Source organism: Electrophorus electricus, chromosome 1, assembly GCF_013358815.1.
Source record: "Electrophorus electricus isolate fEleEle1 chromosome 1, fEleEle1.pri, whole genome shotgun sequence".
Taxonomy (NCBI): Eukaryota; Metazoa; Chordata; class Actinopteri; order Gymnotiformes; family Gymnotidae; genus Electrophorus; species Electrophorus electricus.
This window is the reverse complement of record NC_049535.1, coordinates 5,733,031-5,746,861: the sequence shown is the minus strand read 5'-3', so window position 1 is coordinate 5,746,861 and position 13,831 is coordinate 5,733,031. Positions and strand designations below refer to the sequence as shown.

The 13,831-nt window shown below is 41.6% G+C and overlaps 1 protein-coding gene across 5 annotated transcripts in view; it reads right to left on the bottom strand.

Annotated features, from left to right (window-relative positions):
- pcsk6 (proprotein convertase subtilisin/kexin type 6) overlaps positions 1-13,831 on the bottom strand; it is a 50,245-nt gene that overhangs the window by 12,958 nt on the left and 23,456 nt on the right. For all 5 annotated transcript variants that reach the window (XM_035527224.1, XM_027004511.2, XM_027004508.2 and 2 more), the window contains exons 10-17: positions 12,723-12,826; positions 12,262-12,379; positions 7,044-7,232; positions 4,746-4,882; positions 4,071-4,238; positions 3,434-3,536; positions 1,657-1,853; positions 530-617 (exon numbers count right to left, since the gene is read on the bottom strand). In XM_035527224.1, coding sequence (XP_035383117.1) covers positions 530-617; positions 1,657-1,853; positions 3,434-3,536; positions 4,071-4,238; positions 4,746-4,882; positions 7,044-7,232; positions 12,262-12,379; positions 12,723-12,826 — 1,104 coding nt within the window. The remainder of the gene's footprint in view (positions 1-529; positions 618-1,656; positions 1,854-3,433; positions 3,537-4,070; positions 4,239-4,745; positions 4,883-7,043; positions 7,233-12,261; positions 12,380-12,722; positions 12,827-13,831) is intronic.

Below are 13,831 nucleotides of genomic sequence, written 5' to 3'. Positions count from 1 at the left end.
CATTCAGAACGCAGTGCATCTAAGCAGCGCCTGCATGCACACACACACACACCAATCACAGAGCACTGCAGAAAAATCAGCATTATTTGGCATCACATGGCCTGCTATGATGCAGCAGTTTTCCATTGGCCATAGAACCAAATCTTGACTGCAGCAGGTATAAGATACTGTTCTTTTTAATGTACTTTATAACAAACCTTAACTGAATATTTGACCTAATAAACATATTGTACACAATACTGAATGCATGCTAGTTGGGACCTATTGGTGTGGTCTCATTTACATAATGTTGACAACAATCAGCATTATTTCAGCATTAGAAATGTTAGGCTATTCAGTGAAACACACTTTTAAAAGGACTGAATAGTGAACTTTACAAAAACTGCATGTGCGATTTTTAAAAATGGTTGTTTATTCTGTTTTTCTGCTTATTTAGGTTTGTTTATTGGGTTTTTTTTTTATGTCTGTTAGGTGGTCTGACTGTATCCTGAGCACTGTAAATTGTTTAGTGCTCTCAGACCGACCTTACCTGAAGCCTTCACTGCAGGCTGTGCATCTGTCCGACTCATGCAGGCAGTGCCTGCACTTCTCATGGCACTGTAGACAATGTCTCTGAGCTGGAGAGAGAGGGACACCGAGGGGAAGATATAAAAAGAAAGAGTACAACAGAGAGAGTGACACAGCAAGGTGGAGAGTCCGACGGGTTTTCATATCATCTCATGCCTATTACTATAGACACTGAAACAGGCAGGGATTTGGAAGGAATTACATAGTTCATCAGAAGTGAAAATTGCAAACATCAGAAAGAAAAACTCGACATCAACATCTGCTTCATTGTGTTTGTGTGTGTGTATGTGTGTGTGTTTGTGTGTGCGCACATGTGCTGTGTGAAGTGTATGTGTGCTTAACATCTGAGTCTAACATTTGCAAACTACAATGAAACACGTCAAGCTTTTCTTTGCGTCAGTGTCCCCCAGGTAAAAGATAAACTGATTTGTTTGAACATCTGCCGCCAACAACAACAAAAAAACAGTATTAAAAAAAGCCGGACTCTATAGCATGTACATATTCACAATCTAAAATGCTCCAGATGTGTGTGTGCTTGCATGCGTGCATGTGTGTTCTCTTTCTCTCAATCCCCAGGGAGAGTTCAGTTTGATACAGATGGTGTGAATTCGAGACAGCAGTGTTTGATGGCTTGACAATCAGTTAATAAATATATCTACCACAAACAGCTCGAGGTCAAAATCTGGCTGCCAGCATTACAAAAGCTTTACGGAGCTGCCTCTGCAGAGAAGTATGAAGGCTGGGACAGATTTGGAACTCATCTCACTGAATTACAACCATACATTTCTCTCTGTTATCATTCGTCTCTTCAAAACAATATTATTTAGACAAGTCAAGACTTCTACATCTTTTAGAATTAAGCATTTGTAGGACACCTCCAATTGCTATCCTGCTGCTATTTTTCCAAATACAGTCAAAATTCCCCTGACAAGAACCAACAGCCCAGTGTTCACAAAGCTTGTTTGTGATTAAGACCAGAATCAGTACTAACTCAGTGGAAGAGAGACACCTCAAGACCTGTGCTGGAATGGGTGTCTGAACACCCTGAGGGCCCTACCGACGGTTCCTCTATCCGCTCCTCAGACTCACCATCGTCTGGGAAGTATCCGGAAGGGCAGGCCGCTACACAGGAGCTCTCCAAGGCATAGAAGAACAGGCCCCTACGGCAAGAGCGACAGTTGTGCGGGCTGTGGCCCACGCACCTCTCACAGCCTCGGTGACAGCGCCTGCACCTACGGGCTTCCACGTCCTCGAAGTAGCCCAGTGGACAGTGGCTAATGCAGGTCCTGTGGGGAGGAAGGAAAGAGAAGAGAAGAGAAGAGAAGAGAAGAGAAGAGAAGAGAAGAGAAGAGAAGAGAAGAGAAGAGAAGAGAAGAGAAGAGAAGAGAAGAGAAGAGAAGAGAAGAGAAGAGAAGAGAAGAGAAGACCAGAGAAGACAAGAGAAGAGAAGAGAAGACAAGAAAAGAGAAGACCAGAGAAGAGAAGACCAGAGAAGACCAGAGAAGAGAAGAGAAGACCAGAGAAGAGAAGACAAGAGAAGAGCAGAGCAGAGCAGAGAAGAGAAGAGAAGAGAGGACCAGAGAAGAGAAGAGAGGAGTAGACCAGAGAAGATCAGAGAAGACAAGACAAGACAAGACAAGACCAGAGAAGAGAAGAGAAGAGAAGAGAAGACCAGAGAAGAGAAGAGAAGACCAGAGAAGAGAAGACCAGAGAAGAGAAGACCAGAGAAGAGAAGAGCAGAGAAGAGAAGAGCAGAGAAGAGAAGACCAGAGAAGAGAAGACAAGAAAAGAGAAGACCAGAGAAGAGAAGAGAAGAGAAGAGCAGAGAAGAGCAGAGAAGAGAAGACAAGAGCAGAGAAGAGAGGAGAAGAGAAGAGAAGACCAGAGAAGAGAAGAGCGGAGAAGACCAGAGAAGAGAAGAGAAGATCAGAGAAGAGAACATCAGAGAAGAGAAGAAAAGACCAGAGATGAGAAGAGAAGAGAGGCGAAGAGAAGAGAAGAGAAGAGAGGAGAAGAGAAGACCAGTGAAGACAAGGACAAGGTTATGGCAGTAATTTAGCAGGGCTTTCTGAACCCTAAGACTGATCATTACTGCCAATCAGACAGACATACTCTCAACTTCCCTTTTTTACTCTCTTAGTTACACAAACAATATTAACTAGCACTTCTCATACTTCTTGATAAACATACATTTAATGTGTAAATAAAAAGATCATTAAATCATAGTTGAACAAAACCAGCTGTACTAAATAAATAGTGTAAAAGAAAAACAGATATAATTAAACATTATTGTGATTCTAAGAGTGAGCACCTAACAAGAAACAAATGGCTGCCTCTTTCCTTCTTTGTGTTCAGAACCTGAAATATTCTTCAGCAAGTCCTCATTTCATGGTGCATGTCAGGCACTCAGAAATACCTAAAGGTCCTAGACCACTAGGAGCTTTTAATGGTCAAAGAAATATCTTTGAAAAGTCACTTGCAATTTCTAGTAGAGACCTGCTCCCTATACACTGCCCTTGTTCCAGCTGTCAATACTGTTTTGTGTGAGACCAGTAAAAGGCCTTTAAAGGCCTCTAAGCAATTATCAGCTGAGTGCAATTTCTTTGCAGTGTGAGGAAAGTCTACCTCCCATCTCATCCCTAACATGAAAGAATTTCATCTTAGCGATGCTGTTGAAGTTGATTTTAAAAGCTGGTGTAAATCAGAGTAAATCAGTGTAAATCTAAGTTCATTCAAGCCATAGAACGAGACACCTGATTTGACCTCAGTCCATGTCAACGCTAAAAAACGCTGAGCCAGGGGAGAGCCGTAAGTGCCTACAAGAAGGTGGGTGTGGCGGGCATGCTGGCAGCTTCATGGGTTGTACCTGCCGCTCTTCAGGCTGCCCAGGCTGAAGTTGACACAGTTCAGGCAATGCTCAGCGTGAGGTCCATCACAGCCCTGGTCACCGCACTCACGGTGGCACGGCCCTGGAACGAAGAGCACAGAGTTGTGATGGCGCGCCTCGGCTACTTTGCCATTCGCACACAGGAAGCAGTGCAGCCATAGAGCTCGGAGCTGTGGTTACAGTGCAATCGCCACAGCTGTGCTGCTTCATCGCGTTTTACTGAAAGCCACACAACAGATCAGGATTCGGAGATGCTAAGGCACCAAGACTAATGAGCAAACCATTATACAAGCTAGGCATTTCTACAGGCATCAAGTGGACACTTCCGCCTCTAAGCAGCAAGCAAGAATATCTTACGACAAATATATATGGCCATTAGATTAACAACAGAATGTCCAGATTAGAGTTATTATGATTTATAATAAATCGTTTATGGGGATTGATTTACAATTTTAATTTGTATTTTAGTTAAGTCACTTGTGATATCCATGAGATAACTTTATATTGAATTACAAATAACCACATACAGCATGCATCCTGGGGCTAACAAGTGTTTCACATATATACCAGCTACTGCATCATGCATCCAGGTGTGTACGTGCTCAGATCACAGTACCGTTATACTCCTCCTCTTCCTGTTCTTCAGGCTGGGGAATCCCCAGCGTAGGCTCTGTGCTTTGCACACTGGAGACCTCCAGCATGTGTGAGCGAGAGTGGGAGCCATGAGACTGGTAGGGGTGCTCTGCTGTGCCATACAAAATAAGAGTCCATTCCTTCATCTTACCTGGGGAGCAGGGGATGCAAATTGTGATACACATAAATCTAAAGAAAAGGTTAAAATTATTAATCTCTTGTTTGGTAAAAGCACATCTGGAGACCTGTGCTAACAATTGGGAATCACTCATATGTTCAATCTGCATTTCCAAAGGTGAGGTGAATGAACTGATAGTCAGCATTTAAGACACTGTTGTTCACGGTGATGCCCATTTTGATAAATTCCAATTAAATTCAACATCTTTGAACTGTCCCGATGAGCTGAAGGCAAAATTCTCCGTGTTCTTCACTGGTGGCTCTGAATGTTCTGAAAACTATATTTCAACTATTTTGAAACTCTGTGACAGGAAAAGCAAAATGGGGTTTCCCTGCTTTCCCATAATCAGAAACATTTAAATTACCCACAGTGCCATAGGAGACCCTGAAAATAAGTGTTACCCACAGCGAGAAGACACCCATGCTTCTTACTAGTCTTTACACACTCTCCTGATACAGCCCTTATCCCCACAAGGCTTACCCAACACTTCTGGGTTGCGGAGCTGAGAGGGTGAGTCGGATATCTCCAGCGTCCATGTGCCCTCTGCCCTCTCACCCCAACAGTGCACCGTCATGAACTCCCAGTTCTTAAAGCCCTCATTGGAGTTATCAAAGAGTCTGCAGGGGCAAATGGAAAAGAGGAAAAAAGTGTTTAACGATGAGGTGAAATAAACGTGGATTTATTTGTTCCTTGTGGAGAACTGCTCCCACAGTGTGGCAAACGTGAGCTTGGGCACTGCCATAAGTAGTAGATTCTGCAAAGACGCATTTGTATTATCGATCAGCTTGCTAACAGATTAAATTGAACCGAGGGCTTTTGCTCTGGATCAGCAATGATCGCCTTGCTGTCAAATTCACATCCCTATTCACCATATCGCTCACTTAAAGGAATATTTCACTGTGAGAAAGGTTCCACTTCATAAGAGACATTGTGCTAGCTTGTCTCCCCCAGTTTTTCATTCATTATTCGCATGTTAGCATTTCTGAATGATTCATTAGGTATTCCTTGGCTCAATGAAGCTTCCAGTCAAAGAGCTCTAATGGAGACTGCTACAAGTTTTGCATTCAGACCTTCTGCACTTCGGATGTGCTTCGCTAATATGTGGCATTGTTAGTTCTCAAGCCTGGTATCTCTTCAGCATGTAGGACTCCCCCCTCAACCGGCTTTGGGTGCATCCCCTCCCCACAGAGATAAAGCAGAGAAGTGAATTCTTGTGTTGCTCCTGGGCTCACAGTGCTTACTTTGAACTCTCTTCAATTAGATCCAAGTGACCCGTTTCTGGTTCTACACCGGAGCTAATGAAGACTTTTAAGAAGGCACGTGGTTTCTAAAAGTGGCTCACAAATGAGTTGTTCACGAATCACTCAAATTGGTTCTTCATGCGAGCCACACACTCACACACAACACATTCATAAAAACACACACACACAAACCATGAGCACTATTTGACAATGTGGATGTATTTTTACTCTAGGCTACAGGTCAATGTGAAGCAGCCTGAATCACAGGGAAAATGAGTTATGAAATCTGGCAGTGGTGAACGTACTAAACAGAGTAGTGCCCTACACCTCCCTCAAGCCCCTTTCAATAATTCAGTGTAAACGCAGCATTCTCTAGCAAGGCACATCATATGCCTATCATATGATGACTATCCATTGGCTATGCTGTATGTGGGTGAATCATGCAATCCCTGGGACCAGAGAGAGTGAAACCAAAGGAACCATCAACATGCACCAGTAAATAAACACACTTGAACATAGGGAGTCCCATTAGCCTGTCATCCCTGCCCATGTCTTCGATAAAGCCAGCCCTTTGTGGGAGGTAAATGTGCAGAGGAGGGATTTAACAGGTCTCCCTTTTTCAATGTGGTAAATAATGCGTGAATGTGTCTCGACAAATAAACAACAATAAAAGCAAAATACACATTGGGGAAGCACGTTGAAGCAGCAAGCTGACTATTGGCATTAGCACTGATGGAAAGGCTAAGATACTGCAGCATTTGTCATTTTTCCAGCTACTATCTTCTGATGCAGGACTTTGCAGATTTCCCCAGATAAACAAAGAAAATCTAGTGCTGAAGCCCAAAATGCTTAGCTATGTGAGTGAGACATATAGAGAGAGATAATGCGTGCACATGTTTTATTCATGTCGGGCTGCTAGAATAAAATTCAGCGTTGCTTAAAGGCTCATTACTGCATCCACTGAGGACTTAAAAAAATACAAAGTGTCGAAAAAAGCAGGTGAAAAAGGAGATCAAAACTGCGTGTGCGTGTGTGTGTGTGTGTGTTTGTGTGTGTGTGTGTGTGTGTGTGTGTGTGCGCACATGATTGATTTGTTACACATCTGCCAGCAGCTCTCAATGTACTGATGTACTGATTCTAGAGGAAACATCAGCATCTGTGATAGTAAGGTTGGCAGTGAGCCTATGACAATATGGAAGAGAATGTAGGTGGGACATTGGGCAAAAGGTCAAAGATCATACTTGTTATAGCCTAGTTAAAATACTGAAAAATATTTAGCTGCTTGTGTGTGTTACACAGCAACTGCAAAACAATATAGCTCAGCAATACCTTTGTGAACCTTTGAATAGCCCTAAGATTGAAAATCTGTTTCATAGTCTATTCCATAAATAACCTGTAAATAAGTAACCTCTGCAACATTGTGCACCATTTAGTCTTCGATCCAGTTCTCCAGGGCTTGGGTCATGAACACTGTGCAACCTTTAATTCTCCAGCTCAGATGTGTGTCTTGGGGGCGGGGATCATGCCAAAGCCTGACCTCTTCAACAGCAGCTGGGAGCGGGTCCCCGCCGGTGAGACAAGGCTGATCTCCAGGTCCCCGCGCCGCGGGTGGTCAATGAATACGCGCACCACCACGTGCTCCAAGAAGGCCACGTGGTGCTCTGGCTGCTCACTGCAGCCCGTACTACTGATGGTGGCGTTCAGCGTCTGCTCCGGCCGGATGTACCTGTGGTGTGTGACATAGAGACATGGCCGGTGAGTGGCGCCACTTGCTTTTCTAGGATGTGACGCAGCAGATAAGAAGCATTTGTAGAGCTAGCTGTTTTGAGTTAAAAGAGTCGGTAGTTTTGTGATCACAAGCAGAAGATTGAAATGGTACAAAGGTACATGAGCTACCATGCCATGCATCACCAACTTTTTTTATGTTGACATATTTCATTTGGTGCCCTACCATTAAAATACTGATCCATTGAAATCCATAATTTGCACCTTTTAATACGAAATTGTTTAAGGGAATTTACTCTAAGTGTAGAGTAATATACCTTTCTCAAATCCTTAAATTCCCCTGAATTTAGCTGGAGGGAGTAGGTTGGAACTGAACACTGCAAAAGGATATCTCTAAGGATAAGTCTTTGTAAGTATCATTACTGGCTCATTTCTCTTCATGAATGTTTCTTTAATTCATCCAAAATTGTTAGGTAATGAATTACAGATTTGGGGTGGAATGTTGCTTTAAAGGCTTGAACATTTTTGCTTTAAAAATTATATCTATTCTTATATGTGAATTATTGCAGTACTCAACCTACATTCAAATTAAAACTTCAAAGAGGGCAAAAGGTTTCATTGCCCCCATCTGTCAAGACCATCCCTCTAAACATGGAAAAGATGGCAATTATCAGTAGAAATAAAAGGATGTCAGCAATATCTAACCTCAAGCTTATTACAGTGGAAAAGCAAGAAATACAAAACAAAGCAAGCACCATTTGCATCTCCATGTGGGTGTTTTTATGACTCATTAAGTTCCAGTTGTTCTCATCTATTTGGTCAGTTTGTGTGAGTCTGGGGGCTTATTTGAGGTGAAAGTCTTGTTTTTAGTGAGCAGGATCATTTTATTGACATCATATTTCAAACAAGGACAAGTGATTTTATGACCACCAAGCAGACGAATGGCAGAGCACAGATGGCAACTGAGTGAGTCAATCAAAACTTGGACCTTTACTCGCTACACAATTCAGACCACGGCATCAGAGACCCCTCAGTGGGCCTTGTGGACACCTAGGCTCCTCTGCTCTGTCAAAACAGCCACTCAGTGCTAAAGTAGTTTGAAATAGAGGAGCTTCACTTGTTCTCCTTCACAATTGCTTGTGTCAAAACCTCTGACTGCTACCTGAAAGGTGGAAAAAATAAGGCCTCTGTGGTGACCAAAAACGTAGATTTTTATTTATCATTGGATTGCATCATAGGTTTAGTATAATAGGTAATTTGAGGAACTTTTGATGGGTGTGTTTGGGACAACTGATTTATTTTGTATGCAAACCGCCCATGACAGTTATAAGATGCAAGGTAAAAGCTCATTAAATACGAAGGAGGACTGAATCTACTGTTTAGCCCATGTCAACTCAGTCAGGATCTAACCAACTGGATTAAATGTGTTCTAAGACAGCACTGCCCACCCAAATGGCAGTCGGGACACGCTTGTGCAGTGGTGATGGTATGCCGATTCTTAACTAAAGCCGTAAGCCATATCTAATCAATCCCCTGCTCTTCTTTCCATTTGCTCGCACCATGGAGCCGTTACATTTTTCACCAGCCTGCAGGACTTGAGTGGACCGAAGGGAGTCGATGGAAAATCAATGGGCGTCTGCTCCGTGGTAATGAGATTCAAAGCACGTCCAGGGATGAGCTCGCGGCTGAGCCGTGTCTCGCTGGCCAGGCCACCGCTAAAAAGCCCAATCATCGATCAGTACTGGTGGCAGCAGCAACTGCACAACCAGCTTTGATTCCGTGTTTAAAGAGATGGGAGGAAATGAGATGTTTTTCCCCTAACGATGCTACTGAGACTTATTGCAGTTGTAAGGGATTCTAAAATAGAGCGATGTTGTTTGGTACCAGCTAGCTGTATGGCTACAGTTACTGTGATCATTTTGGTGGAGGTGATGGAGGTTTGTTATAAGGAAAATATATTAGATTAGATATTGAGAAATGCCTCAGGCAAAAACAAACCAAAAAAAAAAATCTGACGTTACAGTCAAAAAATCCTGAGATTTCACTTTCAACCTTTAATAAGTTAAAAGGTCATAGGGAACATTTAGTATTACCAGATTCCGCAGCAAAATCCTAAGATTAAAAACCAAAGCCTTACTAAAGTTTAATTTAATTTACAATAGAGATTTTCTAAATTTTAAAAACAGCCAAGGTATATATTTTCAGAAATCCCGCTGTCACCAGATAAGGCATCTCCTGCCACTGCTTCAATCCCAGAGCACAATCACATTCAGCACAGCATTCTCAGTGAGTGGAAGGCACCGTGCCAAAGAAGTCAGCAAAACAAGCATACCAATCAACTGATCCCTAGTTTTACATTATCTCCTGCTATGCTAAAAGGAAAGAGAAATAGCAATATTGAAACCCTATGGAAAGAATGATGTGAACAGACAATTTCAGAAACTTGAATCAAAAGAAAGGAGTCCTAGAAATAGGGGGAAAGCATGTTAATCAATCACTGAATGACAAGAAACAAGATAATTTTGAAAGCCTGAAGAACAGTAGATCATGGTGGTAGTTGCACAAAAAATCCTTTGTTAAATGTTATCCCAATGCTGTAAATCTAATATCAAAGAAGGCTACAATATTGTATTAATATCATATTTTTATTATGCATTCTCAGCACCATGGAAAGTGCTTTGTGGATGTTTTGATTAATTACCACATTCACATACTGAAATAAACATACATAATACGTAACTAATTTAGCTTAAATCATTACAGGCCAGTCTTTAACCACTTCATGGGTTCACCAGTATATTTACCAGTGTTGTAATAGCACAATGAATATTGCAGCTGTAATATGAATTAAGTTCTACAAGACCACTCCAGTAAATATGACAGAATCTCTGCAGAGCTGCTTCACACTACAAGCATTAAGACAGCAGGTCTTTAAGGGCCATCTCCTTGATACCTACATCTCATTTGAGAGACAGGGAAGACACACTTCAAGCCTCTTTTCTGTACTATCATCCAGATGGTGGAATGATCTCCCACTACCTGCCTGTACAGCATTTGTTGTCTTCAAATACATCCTGAAGACCCACCTGTTAAAAAAGCACGTCAATAATCCTTAGCTACTTTATTAATCTCTGGATTTACTTTTTGCAGAAACATGCATTTAAAAAAATACTTGTATGTATTTTACTTCTGCGTATTCTCCATGACTGAGCTCTAGCTTCATGCATCTTTAACTTCTGGACCAAAACAGTAGCATAGGGATTTCTTCCATAGAGAAAACAAACTGCTATGTGCTGTGTTTCCTATCAGAACCTGCACTAATTCCTCCCACATCTGAAAAACGCATTTGTGGTGAATTAAGATTAAAACAAAGGGCATTGACTGCAGGTACTGTTTAACAAAGAAAAGCAAACCCAATGCACAAAGAAAGAGGAACAGCCATCAGGACTAGACTCAAACCCCACTAACTGTTTCCATTGTTTTCCATCTTCTGCCTCTATCCTTTGCCAATTCATTCAGATTCAAAACCCTTGAAAAACAACAAGTTCTTTAAATATTACATAATATGCTAAAATTGCTGTCATCTTCTTGCTGGTAAATTCTGTTTCAAGTGTATGAGCCTTTTAAGTCAAATGGCTTAATATCACCCTCCAACAGACAAACGTGTTGTTTGCTTCACAGTGTGGTGATAGCACATGCTCAAAGGCACAAAATGTGAAAAATAACCTTCACAACACAAGCATCATGGCTTTAATCTGCCCAGTTACCAGCAGTTCAAATCAGAGCACTAACAACAGCAAAGAATACAAAAGCATTTTGGAATAAAGCACCAGCGATCATCGCTGGCATTTCTCTCGTCAGCTTCATAAGAGCCAATGGCCCTTTAACTCATGCCAGGCACTGAACTCTGAGCCGCTTTCAGGTTAACTCAAGATCAACTCGTTATGCTTTTTGCACCACAGGCAGATGTGGGAACACAAGGTTTTCTCTTCTGCACACGAGCACCCAATTAACCAGCAGCCAAACCTCACATCCATTTGGACCAACAGACAGGCTGAAAGCAGACACACAGCCGGAAGCCTTCCAACCTTTTTATACCCAGAAGTGCAAGTCTATCGTTCCCCAACAAATTGTTTTCCTTGTGTTGTCCTCAAGAGTTGTGCACTTTCCAACACAGAGAGCATGCTTAGTTCAAATTGTTTTGGGGTTGGCCCACATTAGTCAGTACCATGACAGACTGGGATTTCCGATGTGTGATCAGGGACAATGTAATGAGGGGAACGGCAGCCAACAAAAGTCACTGATTTCCTGGAATATAGAAATAAATGTTTTGATGATTTTATTGGTTAAATGTACTACTTCAGTGGAGAACAGATTTACCTACTAGATTTAAATACTGTATTGTCTTATGGATAAAATGATTAAAAAACAAATGTGCATGTTGTTTTTAGATTAAGATTTCAGTTAGTGCAGAATACAGCAACTAGACAGATGACACCAACTTTTTGTCTATCGTGTGTATTCAGCGGCAGCATTTCTAAAGCATATCAACATTAAAAATTAACAAAATCACAAGAGGGTAATTCTCCCATAAGGGCATTTTAATGACATTTTAGATGCTGAGGGCCCTTTTAAGATGACACTAAACAGAGATCCTCTTAACTAGATCTTAATCCTTCATTAATTAGGAAAATGCCGTCTCTAACAACACTTTTTCAGATGCTGTCTTTTACCACAAGAAGTCCCTGATTTTAATTAGACGCCACTTTGAAACCACAAATCTACTCACTTTCAAAGATAAGATGATGCAACCTATTTCACACCATTTGCTTTCAAGCACCATTTAGAATCCCAGCCTTTAAACCACGGCTGAACTCTTTCACCACGTGACACTTAGAAGAGGTCTTAGTATGATTTAATCTTTTATTGACTGAGTGTATGCTTCCATTGGCCAAAGTGGGTGAGAGAGTGATAAAGAGAAGAATAGAGAGAGAGAGAGAGAGAGAGAGAGAGAGAGACTGCATTCTTACGTGGTTTTGCAGTCCGATATCTTAGTGCAGGTGTGGTGAGGAGGAACACTTCGCCATTTCTTGGCCTCTATGACCATTGCCTCAGCATCCACCAAACCAAAGCCAAAGAGATGACTGACTGCAAGAAGAATGCGCACACGCACGCGCGCACACACACACACACACACACACACACACACACACACACACACACACACACACACACACAGCAATAGAATTCAAAGTCAACAGGATGGTCAGCTTTTAATTTGGTCATGTCATCAAGGTAACAACATGAAGCTGTCTATAATGGCATGTGGTGATCTAAAAGTTCCTAAGGCGAGTGGGTCATGCATTATCAACTCCATACCCGTTACTGCTTGTTGTCTGCACACTCATACTGCACTCTATAATGCAATAATTTACATGACACAATATCACAGTGAAACAGGCAAGATATTTCTAATTGTCAGAAGTTCTACCTTTGTGTCCTGCTGCATTGGTCTTCCAGTCATTAGCTTGCAGGTGAACTGGCCTTGACGTCTTTACCAAAAGGTGCTGCACATCCCTCCAAGTTATTAAGCGACTGAAAAACAAAAATGACACCAAGAAACACATTCAGACAAATCACACTCCTAAAGGATCAAATCTGTATTTTAGATTTAAGTGGGGTTTTTCACTGTAATGGTCTGCTATTCGTCACCTCTGACATTTATTTTTGATTGCTAAAAACTTTTACATTTTCAATAGTAGCAAAACTGCAGGTATTTTCAGGAACGTTACACATGCCAGTTTCCAAAACCGCACAGCTCTCAGTTAAGTGAGTTGTGTCTTGAAATGTATGTTAAATAAGTGAGTAGCCAATGGTTATTTATGATAGCGCAGAACAGTCGAAAGAAACCTAGCCAAGCAAAAAGGACTCTGGATTTCCTTATCTCTTCTCTCCACGCACATATTGTTCCTGATTCCATATAAAGTAATGGATTCCCTAAGGACGTTTTGTTAAATTGGCACCTTGGCAGTTCAGAAATAGACATGGAAATTTTATAGGTTCGCCATCGTGCTCCTGTGAAAGACAATATGCATCCTGAGGAGACTTCTTGTTGCAAAAAACAGTAATAAAACCTAGAGAACTTATATTTACAGTACAAATATACTGAACTTGACCACAATAAAATCAGAAAAAAAAATATTCATAGAAAATGGTGCATCATTATGTGAAATGAGCATGAAATTGATTAGGGCATAACCCATGTGTGAAGATTTTTTTTATTCCAGTTTCCCAAACAGAAACACCTGTGACATTTTGTGTTGTGCTGACAACAATTTGTTCTGTGTCAACATCATAATCATCCATAGCTCCTGCACACACTGATAACCTGGATGCACAATCAGCTAGTACGGAGCGAAAAATGTGAATGTGGCAAGCATTCACTAACCTATGACAACAGGTATCATTTCTTTACAGTCCCTATGCTAGGAATGAACATGCACTGCCATTAGCAGTGAGGCATGTATATGAGTCCGTCAGTGCGGATAGGGAACACAAATGGCATTCAGGGGAAGGGAGCAGGGGGAACACTAGGAGATG